The sequence below is a fragment of the Carassius gibelio genome, chromosome B21 (genome assembly GCF_023724105.1).
Source record: "Carassius gibelio isolate Cgi1373 ecotype wild population from Czech Republic chromosome B21, carGib1.2-hapl.c, whole genome shotgun sequence".
Taxonomy (NCBI): Eukaryota; Metazoa; Chordata; class Actinopteri; order Cypriniformes; family Cyprinidae; genus Carassius; species Carassius gibelio.
Genome location: NC_068416.1, coordinates 5,266,441 through 5,288,128, shown reverse-complemented (window position 1 = coordinate 5,288,128; position 21,688 = coordinate 5,266,441). Strand labels below are relative to the sequence as shown.

Genomic DNA, 21,688 nt, shown 5'->3' with positions numbered 1-21,688 from the left:
CTACACTTAAAAGACACCTTTATCCAAACTGACATGCAGTGCATGTAATAAGTATACATATTTTATCAGCATGCATGTTCCTCTCGAATCTAACCTTGGATGACCCATAGCAAAAAGTCTGAATACTGAATGTCAAAGTGACATTTCAGTTTTTTTCCATTTGATAAAATGCTAAAGTTCCCTATCTGTCGGTCACTACGAGGTATGTCGACCGACAAATGGGGGGGTCTCACTTGGGAGGCCAATCATCTCTGAATTTAAGAGAAAACACCAATGAAAATTGGCTAGTGGATTAACATACCTGAGCCACTCCTGTGCCGACGGGTATAAATAGGGCAACAGGTGCATCCACTCATTAGATTTTTGCTTCGGAGCCGAGTGGTTCTATGAAAGCTGTTATACTCCACAAAGCCATTCATCTGCTGTGTCGGGAAGCTGTTCTGGTTAGCGGTACGGCGCAAACAGCGGTGTCCCTTTCAGCGATTCCCCTGGGCGATTCAACTAAGAGAGCAGATTTCCTAAAAGAGCAAATCGCGGACGATTCGCGTCTTTTTCAAGACGCCGTTTCGTCCGCGTCCTTCTGGATGCGGTCGTTTCCTGTTCTCTGACAACGGCCACGTTCGCTCTCTTCCGTGTCTGGGCATTCAGCACGCTGAAGGCGCGTTCGTGGATGGTTCATGCACGCACTGTGTGTGTGACCATGGCAACACTGTGATCGCGTCTCCCCTTTCTTAAAGGGAAGTGAGCAGACCCCTCTGTCACTACCCGTTCTGGTTTCTCTGTCTCGAGCAGAGGACCGCCGGCTAGTGCTCTGGGAGATTTGAAGGCGACAGTGAGAGCTTCTCCGCCAGGCCACGCCCCACGGACCTCTTACCCCTTCCACAGTGTTTGTCCTGCTGGGTGATTTTGCTGGGCTGTCTTATGGCAGTCCCAACGGGTCATTCAGTTTGCCGCCGGAGATCAGATGTCGGTTGCAGCATCGGGGATGGCCTGTTGACCTCTGTGGATGAAGATTTGGCGGGGCTGCCCACCTCGTGTGTTGTCGCCACTGCCAAATTGGACCCAGAGTTGACAACCGTGCTTGCCCGGGCAGCTGTGAGCATCAGGATGGAGGTGAATGCACCGCCCAGCACTGAGTGCTCATGGCTATTTGATTGGTTCTCGGTGTGGAGCGCGACTCACAACCGCATTTTACTCTGGTTCCTTTCTTCCCGGATGTGCATGGGGAAGTGATGTAGTCGTGGATGGCCCCTTTTACAGCCGGAAGCAACTCATTTCGTTCCTCCGTCCTCACTACCCTCGATGGCGGAGCAGCTAGGGGTGCGTTGACATTCCCCAGCAGGAGAGTGCGATTTCGGTGCACTTGTGTCCGCAAAATAGTCTGTGCCTCTCACCCAAGGCCTGTAAGCTGTCGGCCACTCTCGCTACCAAGGCTTACAGTGCTGCGGGCCAAGCTGTCTCTGCTTTGCATGCCATGGCTATCCTGCAAACCCAACAAGCCAAGGCTTTAACAAATGCACGAGGGTTCAGCCTGGTCTGCATGAGAGACATTGACAAAGTGAATGTCCCAGGCTGTCCTGTGTGGCGACGCTGTCAGGGGCTGTGCCTAGTAGTTCCTGACAGAACAACAGCAGACTGAGGCCATACAGCAGATCTCGCCACGACATGATCCTCCGGTTGCCACCATTCCGTCGCAGGCAGTGCCTCAGCCTGCTCATCACCGTGGGTGCCCCCCTGCGTCCTCCACACCAGCTCCGCCCCGTGCTGAGAGTTCTTCGAGGCCAGCGCGTCGAGCCACGTGCAGGAGAGCAGCACCCACCGTGTCACTCACGGATGCGAAGTCCTCAAAGAAGTCGACTAAACGGCCCTGACACGGGCAACTTGGAGTTGGAGTGGTAATCTGCTCTTCAGGAGCTGGCGAAGACAGCGCCACTCCTTCCCCCGGGGGAGGGCCGGGTGGAAAATCTTCAGTTATGTTTCTGTCTGTTCCGCCGCTGGTCAAATGGCCAGTGGCACCCACTTTTTCAGTGAAAGAGCAATTTCCCTTTCTTTCGAGTTGCAAGGCTCATGGGTTGACGATGAGCGACGCACTGCCTACTCATTCTCACCCACGATGCCCCCTTTTGCCAGCAGTCGAGAGGTCGTGGTTCGGAGACCCAACGCCTCTCCACGCGTCTCTGGCCAGTTCCTCCGGGAACACGGGAGTGTGGCTGTGATGACCCAGGACGCAATGCCTTCTGGGCCTTCCGACACGACTCCCCATCGCTGCACCACTGCGGGTAAGTCTACTGTCCCTTTGGTGCCACTTGTTCGGAGTCTGGGAGCGCGGCTTGCTCTGCCCAACCTGTCACGCTGGCTTATCCGAACGGTGCGACTCGGCTACGCGATTCAGTTCGCCCGGTGACCCCCCAAGTTCAATGGCGTGCTCGAGACTTCGGTGGCAGTCCGGGACGCCTCTGTCTTGCTCGAGGAGATTGCTTTCCTGCTGGCGAAGGATGCAATCAAGCCGGTCCCACCAGCTGAGATGAGGACGGGGTTTTACTGCCCTTACTTCATCGTACTTCATCGTACTCTGCGGGGTCCTCCCCTTCGGGCTCTCCCTGTTCCCTTGTGTCTTCACGAAGCTCATGGAGGGCGCCCTTGCCCCACTCTGGGAAGTGGGCGTCTGGATCCTCAACTATCTCGACGACTGGCTCAACTCCTGGTCTGCTTTGGAGGTCAGCAGAAGAGGAAGGCTGTCTCTAAGCAGAGGTTGGCACACTGGATAGTGGACGCCATCGCCTTGGCTTACCATTCCCAAGGCGAGCCGTGCCCCCTGGGGGTGAGGGCCCACTCCACACGGAGTGTGGCCTCCTCCTATGCACTGGCGCACGGCGCCTCTCTGGCAGACATCTGTCGAGCTGCGGGCTGGGCGACACCTAACACCTTTGCGAGGTTTTACAACCTCCGTGTAGAGCCAGTTTCTTCCCGTGTATTGGGTAACAGGTAATTGACGGGAAGGGCTGGTTGGGTATCACGCTTGCTGCGCCATTCCCCCTAACACGGGGATGTGAGCGCCTTTCTTCTCCCAGTAGAGTTCCCCGGTTGGCGTACCCTGGTCGAGCATCCTCCAGCACTTGTCGGAGCAGTCTGTCGCCAGGCCCAGTACTGGCTTTAGCATGCCCGGAGTCCCGGTCAGCCCCTGTACTGGGCTAGGTGTTCATATTGCTTGGTTCCCTACGGGTAATCCCATATGTGTATTCTTCCACGGTAAGGTTTCCCTCTTGGCAAACCCGTGTCTTCCCTTGACAGACCCGTTCTGTCTCTTCTGGCAGCCGTTCCATACCTACTCCAAGGTAGGACCTGCCTCAGAGACCCCTTCCATATGTAGTACTGCCCCTGGGTCAGTCCATATCGGTATATCCACATGTCGCTTCCCTACGGGTAGGATGTGGTCTCCGTAGCAACCTTTTCCTAAGGCTCGCTTCCCCATTGTCTTGCCAGCTGAAAGAACAAATAGGGAAGATTTGAAGCAATCTTTCTCTGAAGGTTGAAATCCCTTCCATTAACTTTATGTGGGCGGAACAGCAGCATGGCCTTCTCCAGCAGCGATGTACTCACCCTTTGGCCCCTTCGGTACCAAGGTCAGTGAATTTGCACTGGGGCTTTGGGAAGGTTACGACCTTAAGCGTAGCTTTTGTGGCACGCCAGGGCTTGTCAACAATTGCAGCGCCACAGGGTTGTGACGAGGTTCAGGTTGTGGCATTTTCCATAGGACCCCATTTGTCGGTCGACATAACTCGTAGTGACCGACAGATAGAGAACGTCTCAGTTACATACGTAACCCTCGTTCCCTGATGGAGGGAACGGAGACGTTATGTCCCCATGCCACAACCTTGAACCATTCGCTGTTGCCGGGACACGTTCTCGGCTCCTCAGCGTAAAACCTAATGAGTGGATGCACCTGTCGCCCTATTTATACCCGTCGGCACGGGAGTGGCTCAGGTTTGTTAATCCACTAGCCAATTTTCATTGGCGTTTTCTCTTAAATTCAGAGATGATTGGCCTCCCAAGTGAGACCCCCCCATTTGTCGGTCGACATAACGTCTCCGTTCCCTCCATCAGGGAATGAGGGTTACGTACGTAAACCGAGACGTTGTGTTGTGTCAGTCCTGTGTCTTGTGTTTTGCTCCCCACGTGTTCCATGACCCAGTTATCCCTCATGTTTAATTATGTTTCATTAGTTCCAGGTGTGTCTCGTCATCCCATAGTCCAGTCATGTGTATTTAAAGTGTTTCATGCTCTTAGTATCTTTGTTCGGTTTTGAATGTCATCTTTTCCATCCTTACAGTACGTGTGATTTCCTGGTTCCTCAAAGATTATTAAGAAGTCTCCGTGCTTGAATTCAACTCCTCGTCTCCTCGTTCCACACTCCCTCACAGTAGTGTGTGTGACTTGTTGTTGTTGTTTTGTTTTGGCTTTGTTGTTATGGGGTTTGAAGTGTAGGAAAACATATTTTAAAGCATTTAAGCATAAGGGGTAATGCACTTATTACATACCTTTATCACTTCTGCTCTTAAAGGTGGAGGACATTGTTTACATTCATTGATCTGGCAGATGCTTTTATCCGAAGTGCATTCGAACAGTGCATCAATATTATTATTATCTACCAGCTCACAACATAATGCACAATACATTATTCATACTGGCCTTCCTGTTCCTGATGCTTACCACTGCTTTGCACCATGTAAACCTTCTTTTTATTTTTACTTCGATGAAGTCCTCTGGACTTTGGTAATAAGACAGTTTATTCTGTAGTGAGCCTGGCCTGTTGGTGTTTCTGAGCTTATCAGTTCACCAGTCCTACTTTTTTATACATTAATGCAAGTGAAAAACTTTACAACCAAAGTAAACCAGTGTCTAAATCACAGGTTTTCTATTCATTACACCCTTACCCCCCACCCCCCTGAATTAGATGATTTAGATTCTCGTTTATAAAACCATGCAGCTTTTTGTTTGACAGAGTGAGAATCCAATGCTTTTATTTGAGTCTAAACCCCTGCCTTTTGCTTCCTTTCTTATGCAATGAGATAATCGCCTGCATCTCTGCTTCTCTCAGTTCAATCAGCAGTGAGTCTCATCTGACGTCATCATCACCTTTTAACTGTGAGACTTATTTCTACTGTAATAGAATATTGAAGAAATAATGCAGACACTTACTGCTTTTTGCCAGATATATCTAAACCTTATCCCTCTCTTTTTTTTCAGTGGAGAAGGAGATTGCTAGTTAATATCAGCTTAAATTGACAGACAAATAAATATTGGCCAAGAAAATATTTCTGTAAAAGAAAACAAAAGCATAAAGGTTTGGAACGACACGAAGGTGCATAAAATACAGAATTTTATTTTCTTTCTTTTTTTCTGGCATATAAACAGCTATATAAGATTCACATAACATTTCACAGTATCCCAGCTTCTGTAACATATTCCGTGAATTAGACGAGAGCCTGTAGTTTATCACTGACTAAAGCTGCAGCTCTTTTGCTTTTCACTAATTAGATCACGTCTGTTTGAAATGCACATTATTATTATTTTTTCTCTCCCCCAGCACATATACAGGATTAGTTTGTTCATCAGCGCCCTGATTGTTCTGTGAAGATAAGCCTCTTTTAAACCAGTTTAAAAGGGGAGAATAAAAAGGATCTTCGGTGTCTGGACGGGTTTGCAACACAGCTTGACAGAGCTAGTTATGTAACTGTCATGGAGCTTAGACGTAAAGCAGAGGAAAAATAAGGTTTTTCCACATTTGAAGGTCAACCAAATTTGGTTTAAATTCAGTTTAAAATGACCTTTAAAATGCAAGCCATTTAACAATAATGCTTAATCATTATTATGTTATTTTCCAAAGGGGAAGTCGTGGTCTAATGGTTAGAGGGTTGGACTCCCAATCGAAGGGTTGTGGGTTCTAGTCTCGGGCCGGACGGAATTGTGGGTGGGGGGTACAGTTGTACAGCATGTACAGTTCTCTCTCCACCTTCAATACCACGACTTAGGTGCCCTTGAGCAAGGCATCGAACCCCCAACTGCTCCCCGGGCGCCGCAGCATAAATGGCTGCCCACTGCTCCGGGTGTGTGCTCACAGTGTGTGTGTGCTCACTGCTCTGTGTGTGTGCATTTCGGATGGGTTAAATGCAGAGCACAAATTCTGAGTATGGGTCACCATACTTGGCTGAATGTCACTTCACTTTTCACTTCACTTTAAATTTAAGGGACAAGGATTAAAACAATTCACATGCATTTGATTAGGGAGACTTACAAAATGTGCAATGCCAGGGGGCTCCAGAAATAAAGTCGGGAACCCTATAAGACTGCAATTGCTATATGTGCTAATACATTGCAAAAATAATTTTTAAATAAAAAAATCTAAATGCAAAGAACACACATTTTAATGACCCTTTTGTGCATAAGCAACATTTGTACATAGAGGTCCCTGCCCTGTGCTGAAGCTATTTTAACCATCTTTTGGCAAGCTTTCTTTCTGTTCATGGTTGCTTGTGATTTGCATATAGGTCTCAACAATGCATGAAAGAGACAGAAGGAAAAGAGAGATATAAAAAACGCTGCCCTCAAAGAGAAGCCTGGGAATGTTCCCACTGTGCAGAGATAAAAGGCAAACAGACATCTCATATCATCATTTTTTTTTTTTTTTTGGTGCACCATTTGTTCCATTACAGGCAAGCAGACTGTCAGATGAGATCTCCTGGCAGATTCAGCCTTTGAGGTGCTGCGCTGTGCTCTCATTAGGGACAATCTGAGCACTGGGCTGCTTTGAAGTCCGTGAGCTGAGAATGAGATAAATGCAGTGGAGATGACGCAGCTACTTCAGTCAAACATTCACAGCATCTGAGAGAGATACACTTCCCTGTACCTTCTTCTAGATTTCATTTGAAAAAAACAAAAACAAAAGCAGCAACAGGAAGAAATCATTTTTAGTTCAAAAATACATTCCGCCTCTGCAGCTTTGACATCAGTGATCAGTAATGCGTAAGGGATTCAAAATTATGTTCTCCTTAATTCATACATTTCCCTCCTCATTTATTATGCAATTTACTGCAGTATAGACAATACAGAACATTCTCGAATTTTTTTTTTACTTTTTACTGTTACTTGTTATAATCAATAAAGCTTTTTATCATAAAATTACACACATCAATCATAGTTTTGGCTATAGAAAGTCTGTTTGAAAGCTATCTGGCTATCCTTCTTTCATCGCCAATACTTTGTTGAGCCATGGGTTAATGGGATTTAATGTTATGAGTATGTTTCCCCAAGATGAATGTCTCCTCTAATGAGTTTTGCAAAACCCATCAAACACTTTCAGCCGGTGATTTTGACAGCAGGTCATGGGAGCCGTTTGGATGATGCCTTATTAGTAAACACAGACAGTAATGGTCCTTGACTTTGACTTTGCTGAGTATGCTAAATTAGGGTGTTTTTACAGCAATTTGCCAGCAGAAAAAAAGACAGACTGTTGCTTAGGGGCTGCATCTAATGCAGGTCGTAATGAATACAAATTGAAATGGTGGACCACAGTAAGCATAATTTGGGAGTAGTCCATCACAAAAGTGCCCTGTCAGTAGAAAGAGTAGGCTCAGTATTTATGAAACACTGCAGGTGTAGGTACCCTAATGATACCATCAGTAAGCGAGAAATAAGGAAGGAAGTGTTGTGTCAGAAAAGCGCAAATAGGTTGCTGCGCTCTCATCATTAACTTTTTAAAAAGGGAAGTCTTTAAAGGTGCATTAGGAAAGATTATTATCAAAAACATAGAACAACTGCAGAGATTCTGCAGTAAATAAGGAAAAGCAACCAACAAAGCCTGTGCCACAACTATTACTATTAGCTATAGACAGATATGCTGTGCACAGAATAGCATTTGCTAAAGAACACATTAAGACATGTTACACTCAATTAGGTCTGTCCAGTTACATGCAAGATACAGTAACACTTTATTTTACGCTGTCCTTTTTACAGTGTAATTATACATTTAAGTACTGATAATATTAATTAACTATATGTACTGTTCTTACTATATGGTTAGGGTTGGGATTAGAGTTTGGCTTTGGAAACATGTTAGCAACATGCCAGTCACTTGATAATCATGCTAACAACATGCTAGCAATATGCTAGTAATTTGCTAATCATACTAATTACATGCTAGAAACATGTTAACAACATGCCAATAACTGTTAATAATGCTAAAGACATGCTAGTGACTTGCTAATCATGCTAGCAGGATGCTACTTGCTAATCATGCTAACAACATGCTAGTGACATGTTAGTCACTTGCTAATCATGCTAGGAATATACTAGTCACTTTCTTATCATTCTGGAAACATGCTAGTGACGTGCTAGTCACTTGCTAACAATGTTAGCAACATGCTAGATACTTGTTAACAACATAATAGTGACTTGCTAATCATGCTAATGACATAACAGTAACTTACTAGTCATGCAAGCAACATGCTAGTCACTTGTTAATCATGGTAACAACATACTAGTCACTTGTTAATCATTCTAGCAACATGCTTGAAACATGATAACGACATACCAGTAACTTGCTAATCATGCTAGTCACTAATTTCAAATTAGTTAAAACTGAAAACCCTCAAATTTTAAGCTTTTAAAACTACTTCTAACTTCCTGGCTAGGCTTTTTCATGCCAACTTAAAGTTTGCCTACAAACGTTACTATTTAGTTGTCATTATAATATTAAGTATATGTGACATGTAACATTTATTAATAAGAACAAATCTTTGTGTGTTTACATGTAAAGACACTCGGCCTGAACTTGTCCCATAGGCTGCTCTGCCCATGTAAGTGTATCTGGGATTGTGCTCTTGCTGGGTGTTTTCGCTTGACAAATGACTGCTCCTTGTGATTCCTCTCTTAGAAGACACATGCTTTTCCCAATCTGCAGTGTTGTTGAGGGAGGTGCAGATTGTACAGCCATGTTGTTTTTCATTTGCTTGATTTTCTGACTCCTAAATCATTTGATGTTGACCTTTAGTTATTGTTATTAAAACAATTAAAACATATTGTGATGCAATCATGATAATTTAATGTAGGCTGAATTTGGGATCTGAATTCAGGAAGGAAAGGATCTCTTTCATCATGGGAAAACACAATTCTTTGGCCCTGAGGAGCAGCTCTCCAGCAATGGGCAGGTTTTCTGTTTCATGCCAGTATAGTTCAGGATGAGTTTAGCACAGTTGGAGTTTGCCTTCTGATTCTTTATTACATTCAGCCTTGCTTCTGTAGCTGAATAGCTTCGCATTACAGCATCCATAAACACTTTAACATACTCAAATTATCCTTTCTTGCTTCTGTGAATATGTGCTTCACACAAACTGTTGATATTGTGTCTGAATTAGGTACCCAGTACTGCCAGTACTGAGAATCGAACAAGTCTAACTTTAACCATTAGGCCACAATTGACAATAGAGTTTGCCAGAAACCTGAGGTAGTATCCAGTTTTGTGAATACCTTGGCGTTTGCTAATATTTTGAATGCCTGTTCTACAGCTAGGAAGATAATTATATCTTGTCACACCCACTTATTTACATAAGTCAAATCAATGCACAGCTTGATTTTTGTCTTGGGTCTTGGGCTCTACAACCATGCTGATACACAACAGGGTGGGTTGAGTTAACATTGGAAATCACCTCCATGTCCTCTATGCATTTCAGCTACACTCACACCTACACTTACACTCATGTTTGGATGTCCTCCTATTGTGTTTCTGTGTGGAATGTGTTGTATCAGTGTGAGGAGACCTAATAGTGGCTTAGACCCGGCAACTTAGTTTTATTTAGTTTTATTTTAAAATGTTCTTTAACATCCATTATATGCTGAGGAGTCCTGTGATTTATCTTGGAAAAGCTGCTGCTTGGAATTGACCTATAAGTAAGCCCCTCCCCACGGACACAGATGGGCCAATGGTTGTCGTGTATCAGTTGCTCGGGGAGCATAACTCAGACATCTTTAAGTTTCTGCACCATAGCGAAACATTGGAAGATCTGAAGCTTGCGTGTATTTGATGATGTTTATGCGACAAAAATTGGAAAACAATGTTCCTGGGGTACTTATAACACTGATACCTGGTATCCTGAGAGGATGGGCAATATACATTATTTTATTACATTTCCTATACCCAACCAAACAGAGCAAAAAAAGCATTCAATCCCAATCACAATGAAGACGAAAACGTACATTTTCTGGTTGCCATACTCTCATTAAGTTGCAATTCTCATCTGCTCAAACAGAACGTTAACATCATCGTGTGCTTCAGCAAGGGTTCTCTGGATGAAACTAATGCTAAAGTTAGTGAGTCAATGCTAACGCACAAAAAGAAATAGCAAACTGTTCTCACGTCACGTACACAAAAACGAAGGTATACATTTCAGTGCCTCTCCATATTTGGTTAAATGTAAATTAATGTAATTTTACTCTATGGTACATGAATAGTGTTGATCCGGGATGTTGTCGCGGCAATAACAACTGTTACATGGGACTTCTCCTGTTTGCACTGTAATTTGTATTTTTACATATTTATTTTGAAATATTTTATACATCCCTCCATGGTATATTTAAGTCCCACTTGAATGATGGTCCTTCTGTGTCTGAAATGTATCAAAAACCTCTTGGGACAAGGTTTTCACACTGACAGCTGTCATTGTAAGACAGTAGCAACTCCGTTTGTTTGTGCGAGTAAGCAACAGTGACTAAGGAGGGCGGGGCTTACCTGTTGTAGCAATAAGCTTCTATAGTCTTTCGGGCAAAGCATTGACTCATGTCTTCATTCAAATTTCAACCATTTACTGAATGTTCATGTAAAATGAACAGGAGCCAAAAAAAAAAAAAAAACTCTGTTGTTGCTCTGTCTTTCTTTCTTTCTTAAAGGGAGTGCCCTTCCTTAGTTAGGTGCTTAAAGGCAATGCAATTAGAGAGCAAACCATTAAGGAATAAACATGGGGGGGGGAGGTTAACTAATGTACATATAAATCTAAACATATTAAAATCATATATACTCAAACACATATAACTTTAAAGTTAATTGTAATTATTTTAATTATGGCTCTTACATTACCAATAGGTCAATTGACAACAGCCGCTGTGTCCGACATTCAGTCAAAGGTTCTTCTACCAGTCAAACATTTGGGTGAACTTGACTGAATTTGTTTCTTGTTATCTTAAAATCCTTTTGATTTAAAAGAAACATGGTGACTCAGTAGTGTTGATCGCATTTGTTAATAGAATGCCTTGACTCCACTAGGCAGTGCTGGAATGGTTTTGAGGGATTTTTTTAAAGAAACCCAAAATAATAAGGAGAGAGCAGGTGTGTACATTTGTTTATAATATGATTTTCTTTCCCCAGGAGATTACGTGGTTCTGACAGTCTTCTTTGACTTAAGCAGAAGAATGGGTTATTTCACCATCCAGACATATATTCCTTGTACTTTGATCGTTGTTCTGTCCTGGGTTTCATTTTGGATCAACAAGGATGCAGTGCCAGCCAGAACTTCTTTGGGTAAGACTCTCTGTTTATATTCTACATGATAAACAAACTTTGTGTTATGAAACACAAGTTGTTTCTGTCTTTTTATATACAGTAAATCCAAACGTCCTTAAAACAAATTCACTTGAGAATAAAAATTATGTGTAAATTTGATTTTTTTTTTATATCTTGTCTTACTTATAAACACCATTTGTCTTATTCAGCATTCAGCAGTTTATCTTTCCTGCAATGACTTCTGACGTCACCAAAATATAAATATCAGACCTAAACTCTTAATTTTTGTTTAATTAATATGTAATTTAAGCCTTCTAGATGTGCAAAATGATGGCCAGTTACACACCAATCTACACCAGTTTATTGGCAGATGGCACAAGCTCTGCCCACCGAGGTGTTGCATCAATGATGCTTCATAATGGAGCCCTCACAGTTCCGATTGTTTGCTCTCCTGTTGACAGCCCTCAGTCAACCACACCCTTTCAGCCACATACTGACCTCCCTACTCAAGCCAGTCAACCATCCGGCCTGTAGCACCCCATTCCTGGAGAGGTAGCCTGCTACTGCCATCTGTGCCCCATCTTGTAGCCCACCTTGAACTGAAAGGGCTGTAGTGCCAGATACCAACAGGTGATCCACACGGTGATGTCCTGCACATGCAGTGTTTGGCCTAAGTATTCTGTCTAAGATGGTGGGTGTGGGTTCCATGAAGATCCTGAAAGAAAGCTTTTTGTCTTTTGTCAAAGTCTTTTGTTTGGACTGAGGCAATAAGTAGATGCACCACCAATCCAGGGTTCATTTTAAATTGCTGCTGTATGTGACCAATACAACTGGCGAGACTACATCTATGAATTCATCTTGCAGTTTGGCAAGTGATCTAAGATAGTGAGAGGTGATCCTATTGTGAATGCGATGAAAAGAATTGCACTTTGAATTCGCCTTTGTCCCCAGTTCATCCGCTGCACTCACTGGCATCATCAGTACAATCAGAACCTTCTCCTTATGTTTAAGGAGGTTGAGATGGTACACTTGACATGTCCTGCTCCCAGAATGCCCACCACACACCAGCTTATTGGTAGAGAGAAGACAAAGTGATGAAGCAATCAGCAGATATGGGCATTGTTAGGAGGCCATGATGGTCAGAGGCCAATGGGCAAATGTTTTCCCATGCGGTCTCCCATCAAGGTACTGACCAGGCTCAACCCTGCTTAGCTTCAGTGGGTGACCATTCTTGGGCTACAGGGTGATATGGCTGCTGGCAGCTTCCGAGTTCAGTTGGAAAAAAGTACTAAACTGAAAAGGACTGAAATGTACCCAAAAGTACTGAACTTTTCTGAACATCTGAACCCCACCTACCATGTCCCTGTCTTTTTTCCAAAGAGGCATCTGCACATAGACTCTCCCTAAATAATTATAGCTAATCCTTCCCTAAAATTAGCATTTGCCAGAGGCACTAACCACCACCTTTACGCTATGCCTTTGTCCCCAGACAAAAAAGGAGAGATGGAAGCCACTTTTCGAGCCTTGTCCCCAATTGCAACAGTCAGGAAGGCATGCTACTGCACAACCTGGGTAGAGGGAGAAGTTGAGGGTTGAGAAGAGGAACTGAGTAAGGGAAGGACTGGAGAGGTAAAGCAGGAGAAAGGGAGACGTCAAGTGGTCAAGGGGGCACGTCAAGTGGTGGCACTGGACCCATTTGGCTACATCTTTTGGAAGCTCAGCAATGAGCTGGACCACCAGATTGGCAGGTGTCATAGACCTGCTGGATCATCACAAATGGCTGACTGTTTTATTCCCCAGTTAAATGGACTCACTGTTGCTTTTGCTCTAGGGCATGATCCAAACAGGATGACCTTGATATTCATAATCCAGGAAGTTCTGCTTGGTTATCTGTTGAGATGCTACTCCAGACACCAGCAGGTGAGGCACGCCTGTCACTGAGCATGCGGCCATCCACATGCCTCTGCTGTCTTCTCGAATGAGACCACAAATGTGTCTTGTTTATCCTGTGGACCATTTTTGCTGAGTGGCACGTGGGTAACAATGGACTCTATGTCTACAGCCCTGCCTTTCTGGCTCATCATGCTCCACAGCATCTCCACAGTTCATCCCAGGTTTCAACACCACTGTCGCAAGTTTGGAGTTGTGCTAAGGAGAAAGTCTGAAGTCCAGGGAGTGAAGGCTTCATCCTCAGATTGTGAGCCAGAGGTGTCAAACTCAATTCCTGGAGGACCAAAGCCCTGCAGAGTTAAGATTCAACCCTAATTAAACACACCTGATCCAACTATTCATGTCCTCCAAGCTTATTTGAAAACTACCTGGTATGTGTGTTGGAGCAGAGTTGGAACAAAACTCTGCAGGGCTCTCGCCCTCCAGGAATTTAGTTTGACACCCCTGCTTTACACCAATGAGCCTCCAACCAGAAGCCCTTTGAAGAGTATAGATTTTGTGTCAAATCTAGAGGAACCTCCTTCCTTTCAGGAAAGATCTGGTTTATCTGTCCCAGTGCAGGTTTTGGTATCCTCAGATGAAGATATGGAGGCTTTGGATTTGGCCCTATTCTGACTCTTTAAGTGATTATTGCTTTTAGCCTTGACTTTGTGCAGTGGGAAATAGCCAAACCACAAACATGACCTTGCTATGTAAAAGATACATATCACTGATAACCTCACTAATCCATATGAAACAGATAATGAAATCTCCTTGTTCTTATTTGAGTACTATTTACTTTTCTCCCCAGGAATCACGACTGTGCTTACCATGACCACTTTGAGTACCATTGCTAGGAAGTCCTTACCCAAAGTGTCATACGTCACGGCTATGGACCTCTTCGTATCAGTGTGCTTCATCTTTGTTTTCGCCGCTCTGATTGAGTACGGAACGCTCCACTACTTTGTGAGCAACCGCAAGCCCAGCAAAAACAAAGACAAGAAGAGAAAAAATCCTGTGAGTACACTTCCGGAACAATTAACATTATCGACTACCAATACCACATTATAAAGTCTATTAACTACTAGTATTTCTATTACTACTAGTATTTCTAATTCTAAGATTAGCCTATTTGAGAACTGCAATTTTTAGGGTTTTTTAGGGTCGGGATTAGCTGCTAACTTAAAGTCTATTCAAGATTTAGTTCTTCAAAGTGTTACAAATAATAACACTCTTCAACAAGTTAGCAAGCTACCTAGGCAGCATTTCTAGGCTGTGTGCGCCCAATGTGAAGATTATATCTCACTTTGGTGAAATTCTAAGGCAGCATCACTTCTGGATGAGAATGATATTACTTTGAGCTCAGTGTAAAGAAAAAAAAGGTAGCCTGTTTAAATACATAGAATTAGTTTTGTAGTTAAATAAACCTGCCTAAAAAGCTGCCAGAAAGTGTCCAGCAGGCATGTGAATTATGTGTGCTTGCTACAGTTTTGTGTTGTTAGCTTAGCAATTAAGTCTTTATTGTTAACTCTGTAGGAATCCACTTTGAGTGCTTTGTGTGAGGAAAGCAATTTGTGATGCAGCTAAGTGTGATCGTTGGTTGTCTATGAAGAGCATTTCTAATCAGTCACTAATGGGTTTCCATTACGCCTGAGTAGGCGGTACACCGTGAGACAGCTCACTAGGTTTTGGAACATAAGTGTGCATACTAGAACCTTTTTCTCTGAGCTTCCTCTACATGTGGTCAGATTTGCAATCGTGGACCACCTCTGTCAAACAGTGTCACTGAGCAGTGATGTCCTTAATCTGAATCATTTCAGCAGCAGGTTTGAAGTGCAGCCTTAGATTTTCATCTCAGCGGGGCGTTCATATCCGTAGTGTGAGGAGGGCTGATCTCAGCAAATGGGTCGTTCCACTTTCAGATGATTAAAGGGATGCCAGAAATGTCTTATTTGATTTGGGGGTATAGAATGTCAGGCAGATTAATGAGTAATGATTTTCAAACTACATTCGACAGTTCGGTTCCCAGTCAAAGGCACGCTCTGAAGTAAAACTCTTCAAATAAAAGACCAAGAAGCTTTTGCTGAAGAAGAGTTTTGATCCCTGCAGAGTTGAAGAGTACCAGTCTCCTCCTTAGATGATTATGTTCATCTTTTGTTCTTTGGTAGTGATTGTTTGCCCTTCTATGATTAGAGACCTGATTGTTCAAAAGCTCTAAATTCTGACAGGCCTAATAGTTTACACTATATGTGATTGCATTTTCGATCATATGTGAAGTTAATGCACTTTGTAGATGTGTTTTCCTTAGGAATGAGCAGTCATTTTCTAGTCTGTATTTTAAGATATGCAGTGAACCTCTCAATATATGCTGTCTTGCACACCCTTCATCTGTGTCTATATATATGTGTGTGAGGTTGGAGTAATCTGTTCTCTTTCCACTTTCAGAGTCTTTTTGGCATTATTACTGTATGCCCGTTTTATGTTGTTGTTGTTGGTTTGTTTGTTTGTTTGTTTGTATTTGTTTGTTTCAATTTCAAATTTTCTTTTGTTTCCTGTGTGGACAAAAGCTCCTGCGGCTCTTTTCCTCAAAGGTATATTGCTCATGTAAAGTTCACTAATAATGCATGTTTCTGCATTCTGCGCTGCCACACTGCTCTTGTGTCTGGTCTTTAGATTCACTGCACTAACATCTAGTCAGTTTAGCACTGAACCTCCTGTGCTGTGAATAGCAGTGGGGCACACTCACCTCTTATTTTACTTCAATGCAATAAAACAACAGCGATGGCTGAAAGACTTGCTTTATTCTTTTAATTAAAAAGTGGCCGCTTTCCTCCTTTTCTGCGTGTTTGAGGCTTTAAACCTGACAGAAATAGTCGGCAGAGCCTTAACAGCTTGAAACAGACAACCACACTGATTAGCTTAATCCCAATTAAAGAGCATGAGCCTGATGGCTTTGGCAGATTTAGCCGTAGTTATCTTTTAAAAGTCAATGTGCATGAGGGCACAGGCCTACATTTAGCTTCTATTAAGAATTAAAAGATAGTTCTCAAGAATTCGGAAAACAGATCAATGTGAAATCAACATACCAGACTATTCCAGTGGTTCTCAACTAGTTTTGCTTCAGGACCTTGATTTAAAAAATGTGACAAATTATTAATTTTCTATACAAATGACATCTTAAATTTTGCCAAACTGATGCGAGTATGCACATAAATGTGTGTTCCTTACCTTACTCTAATTATGAATTTCTAGTAGTATTCTAAGTGATTTTATCATATCACATATTAATGTGCTTATTGTTTTCCTCCCGCGATCCTTTCAGATGTACAATCTATTTTTGTCTCACAGCCCACCAGTTGGGAACCACAGTTCAAAACAAAAATAAAATCATAAATGTAGATTAATAATGTAAGACGGAAGAGGAAGTTTCTCTTTGAAGGTTGTCGTATTTCATTCAGTTAAAGCTGTCAATTCCACTGTATTTGTTTCTTTCCACATAGCAAGCTATCTGTGCTCTTGTGCTTTCCAAACGCTTCTGCGAAACCCTTTGAGAAGCGAGTCACATGACCCGTTTCCGCACAGCCTCAGGTGGCTCTGTCCTAAATGCTGCATAGCGTGCACCCGGAGAAGCCAGCGTGAACAGCTGGTCATGCTTCGTTTTTCAAAGGGATCTGAAGCACTCTTCCAGTGCTGGGCAAAATGATTGTGAATCCAGAAATGTGGATATGTCCCAATGATCCCATGGTTTTGATGGGAAATATTTACATGGAGGTCTCATAACATTTGTGTGTTGCAAGTGCGTTTTTAGACTTCTATTTTAGTACTGATGCTGGCCAAGATTTAAGATTTAAGAATCATATTATTTAGCAGTTCTGTGTTGACACTTAGTACCATGTTAGACAGAAGCCATGTGGTCTCACATGGGAAATGTTGCTGTAGTGACTTCTAGGGTCCTAATTTTTACATAAAGTGGCCTTAACTACTATGTACTTACATTTAAATTAATAATTTGGTACAATGCACTTATTGTGTACATACATGTTTGTACTCACATTTTAAAAATACCTGCATGTAATGTGTTTTCCAGTAAAATATGAACAACATAAGTACATTGCACTTATTTTCTGATGTATGTGCATAGGATTTAATGCCACTTAATAAAAAGTGGGACCCCATTCTAGTAAGTAAATAATAAAGTTATGTTTTATTTTTGCATGGTGCATAAACTAGTGTAATATAATCATTGCACAACAAATATAAAACACAGGCAGATAAATGTGCAATGAAAAGCCATATACATAATTTACTTTTTAAGTATTAAAGAAAGAAAGTAAACTCAAGAAGCCTGTTTTACAGCCAACTATTGCATCTGCACAATGCACTCTACCTGCAGTATTAGGTGTAAAGTATCCACTGACAGACGTTTGAACGCAGCCCCGACAGCTGGTCGAGATGTCGGACTCTTACTGTTTTTGTTTTCTCTTCTAAAAGCAGGCCCCCACTGTGGACATTCGCCCGCGCTCGGCCACCACCATCCAGATGAACAACGCCACCCACATGCAGGAGCGGGACGAGGAGTACGGCTACGAGTGTCTGGATGGGAAGGACTGCTCCAGCTTCTTCTGCTGCTTCGAGGACTGTCGCTCAGGAGCGTGGCGGCACGGCCGTTTGCACATCCGTGTCACTAAGATAGACTCTTACGCCCGCATTTTCTTTCCTACTGCATTTGGTCTATTCAACGTAGTTTACTGGTTTTCCTATCTTTATCTTTAAAATATTTTGAAAAATATAGGCTGGCCTTATTTTATGTTACAGATTCCAGCAAGACCCTTTCTTGGAAACATGCACCCACTGAAATAAAAATTAGTTGCATTGTGTTGTTGTTGGTTTACCATTCTATGTGTTTTTTTTTTTTGTTTTTTGTTTTTTTTTTAAGTGCATTTTAGGATGTTTGTGTGTGTGTGTGTGTGTGTGTGTGTGTGTGCATTTATTTAATGTGGAATTGTCAGTTTGTCTATGTTTACTTTTTTTTTTTTTTTTTAAGTAAAAATACATTGTGCATAAAGCAAAAGTTGTAGCAAAAAAGAAAACATTAAAAGCGCCGACGGGGAGGTCGATGAAAACCTGCATCTGTAAGATTATTCCTGAATCGTGTAGAGCAAGCAGCAGAAGATCTGAGGACTGCATGCCTACATGTCCTTTCAGCCCCTAAAGAGCAAGCACTAAAGAGATTTTGGGAAACTTCTTCAAATGCATGGCTGTCAGGCCTATGTGAGGTAAAAGCAATCAATCAAATATAAATAAATGTGTCCGAGAATTTATTTGTATACACTCGTATTTGCTCTTATTATTTGTGCGTTCTGTGGTCACGGCTGGTCAAACGTGCGGTCACCTGTACAGATGTTGTAAATAGATGAATACTGTATAATGTAGTGATCATACTGCATGCACCTTTTAGGCCAAAAATGAGCAAAAGTCTTCTATTGTCATCAATTAATAAAAATTAAAAAAAGGGTCAGGAAAGCTTAACTAGAACAGTTCAGGCTACATTTTACTATTAGATGTCAGTCATTTCCACAGTAAATACACAATGATATTATTACATGTATAAATAAGTACTGTATTATTTTTTTGTATAATTTTGGGTTTCAGTATGAGCCTCCTTTCCATTTTTTGATATATATAACAAAATTTGTAATATATACATGTAACAGAATGTTGTCAAAAAAAATGTCTTTATGTATTTGTATTTTTCATTCGTGTATTAATTTATGTTGTTATAATAAATTAGGCTCAAACGTAGGAGGAGGGTCACCCTTGCACTCAATACTATACAATTCAGTTGACAAAAAACAAAACTGCTTATTTCAGTGAATTGAGTAAATAATCTGTAGATAGATATGTTTATGTGTGTTACTCAGCTTCAGTTTTGTTGCATTTAGAAAATGACATGCATGCATGTAGTAAATATTATATTTAGACAGAACATTAACATGCATACACAGGAAACAAATTACAAACTGTCAATAATAAAATGTAACATATGCAAGCACAACCAACTTTCTATTTTAATAACCCATTAACTTTAGAAATCTCACCCCGGGTTAGTAACTATGCTTATGATATAATTATGTTTATACTGCTCAAGTTTTATCACTGATCAATTCAAGTACAAAACACCGAAACAAATGCAACTAAAACACTGTGGATAGAAATCAGAGACTTGCCAAAGTATGAGGGTATAATCAGATGTATAGGTCTGTTCTCCAGTGATGGAGTTAAAATCAATGCTTTTTTTCTTCCCAAAAGAAGAAAGTTCAACTGTTTGCTAGCAAAATTGACAGATAAGCTAAATGTTTCAGCTACATCAGAAATACATAATCTAGACCTGTATACAGTTTGATTTCCAATCCCTATGCATTAACCTTCCACCTGAACAAACCAGCATATGGTACGCTTTTGTATTTTTTGGCTACTTATGCATCTTGATATTTTTGCATCATACACGTGAGCATGGTTAATTTTTGATTTGTTTATACTCGTATTAAAATTAGACTTCTGAAAAATCCTCTTTTGAGAAATATCAACTTTACTATCAGCCCTTTGTAGAATCAGTTTGTTGTTTGTGTGCCACCTCCACTAGAATAATCACAGTAGTAGAGCGATGCTCGATTTGTTTCTCTTTTGAATAGTTATTCTGGATGTTTGTCCTGAAAATCAACACCCCAGAGACATCACCTAGCCATTCGTAATGCACTGTTTATTGTTTGCTGTAGGACACATGGATGTGGTAGCAATAGAAAACTGTGTGAATGTGGATCGCTTTGGTGCCAAACTATGAATCCTTTTGCTTTCTAACATCGATTTAAATAGCTTATTTCAGCAAGCTTCCTGTTTTTACACCCAATGCTTTATCCATTTATTTTTTTATGAAATACAAAGAGAAAATTGGACATACTACTAATTTAATGTAGAATTACCATTTCTATGTCAAGTGCAACCTTAAGTGAAATTAAAAGCCCTTTTGTCTGGTTGTTAACCCTTTGTTTTAATACATATTATCAGTACTTTTAAAGTCAAAATGCTATAATTCAATACCGGAAATAAAGTTTCACTCTAAAAGCCACCATCGGGACATTGCTAGAGATTTTCATAGAGCTAACCAGCACTTTTGTTTTGTTCTCACTATTTCTTGGTTGTTTTGAGGATTGTTATTATTATTTTAATGTAAGTGTATTATTTTGTGGCATAAAGAAAAACTTGTTTTACAATATCAAATTACAATGTAATTGTAGTGTGTGTGTGTGTGTGTGTGTGTGTGTTTGCTGACATTACTCACATGCCTCAAATGCTTTCTTAATCAGAATTGTAGTCTTATTTTCAGGTAAAAAGATGCACTATTTGAGAAGAAAATTGTAAGATATGAAGACTTGTTTCCGGAGGATATTTCTTGATTTTTTTCCTCATATAAACCTGAATATAGATTGTTTTATTTATGCTTAAAACAAAGGGGAAATTTTTGTTTTACACTTAGTTTTATTACATTATGCAATTTTGTTTCTCAAGTAACTTTGTGTTTTGTACATGTGAAATCTGATCTAATGTGGTATCTCTTTTCTTTTATCTTGTTTGTTTAGTACAATAACTGTAACTGAGCTTTATTGCTAATTGTATCTTCCAAACATGATCTAAATTGTTAAAAGCTTTCATATTGTATAATTTCACTTAAGCGGCAGTTGATTGTTTGGGTTTGCACAGAAAAAAATATTTGTATGGATAAAGCATTATTAAATTCTGAATATGTTTATATATTATATAAATATATATTTCGTTTCTTACTTGATTGCACAAATATAATCAGATATATAAATGGATAAATCTCAGAAAATGAAAGTGTTTTAGTAACAAATACAATATTTGTGAAGAGCACATGTAAATAATAAATATTGTTACATTCTTTATTGCCTGTGGGAAACACTAAATCATTTACCATGCTTCTATAGCAGTAATGACAAGCTGCAAAGCAAAAAGATTGAAAGTAAGCTCTCAGCTGTTCAGCGTATCTATATATTTATGGAGTAGTGTACTAAAAGGACACTGGTGATTTCATGTAAAGGTTTGCATTGTATTATTATATGTACTGAAATCATTTTACTGAAGGAGAAGCACAGAGCTGTGGAATTTTTCAATAAAACATTGCATTCATAA

General features: G+C 41.2%; 1 protein-coding gene across 4 annotated transcripts in view; it reads left to right on the top strand.

Annotated features, from left to right (window-relative positions):
* Positions 1-21,688, top strand: part of LOC127986631 (gamma-aminobutyric acid receptor subunit gamma-2-like) — a 48,924-nt gene extending 27,236 nt beyond the window's left edge. Inside the window, exons 7-10 of one of the 4 annotated variants that reach the window (XM_052588945.1) lie at positions 11,417-11,569; positions 14,292-14,497; positions 16,048-16,071; positions 17,975-21,688. In XM_052588945.1, coding sequence (XP_052444905.1) covers positions 11,417-11,569; positions 14,292-14,497; positions 16,048-16,071; positions 17,975-18,253 — 662 coding nt within the window. In that variant the 3' untranslated portion in view covers positions 18,254-21,688. Of the gene's footprint in view, positions 1-11,416; positions 11,570-14,291; positions 14,498-16,047; positions 16,072-17,971 lie in introns of all 4 variants that reach the window. The other 3 variants (XM_052588944.1, XM_052588947.1, XM_052588946.1) reach the window with 3 other exon arrangements.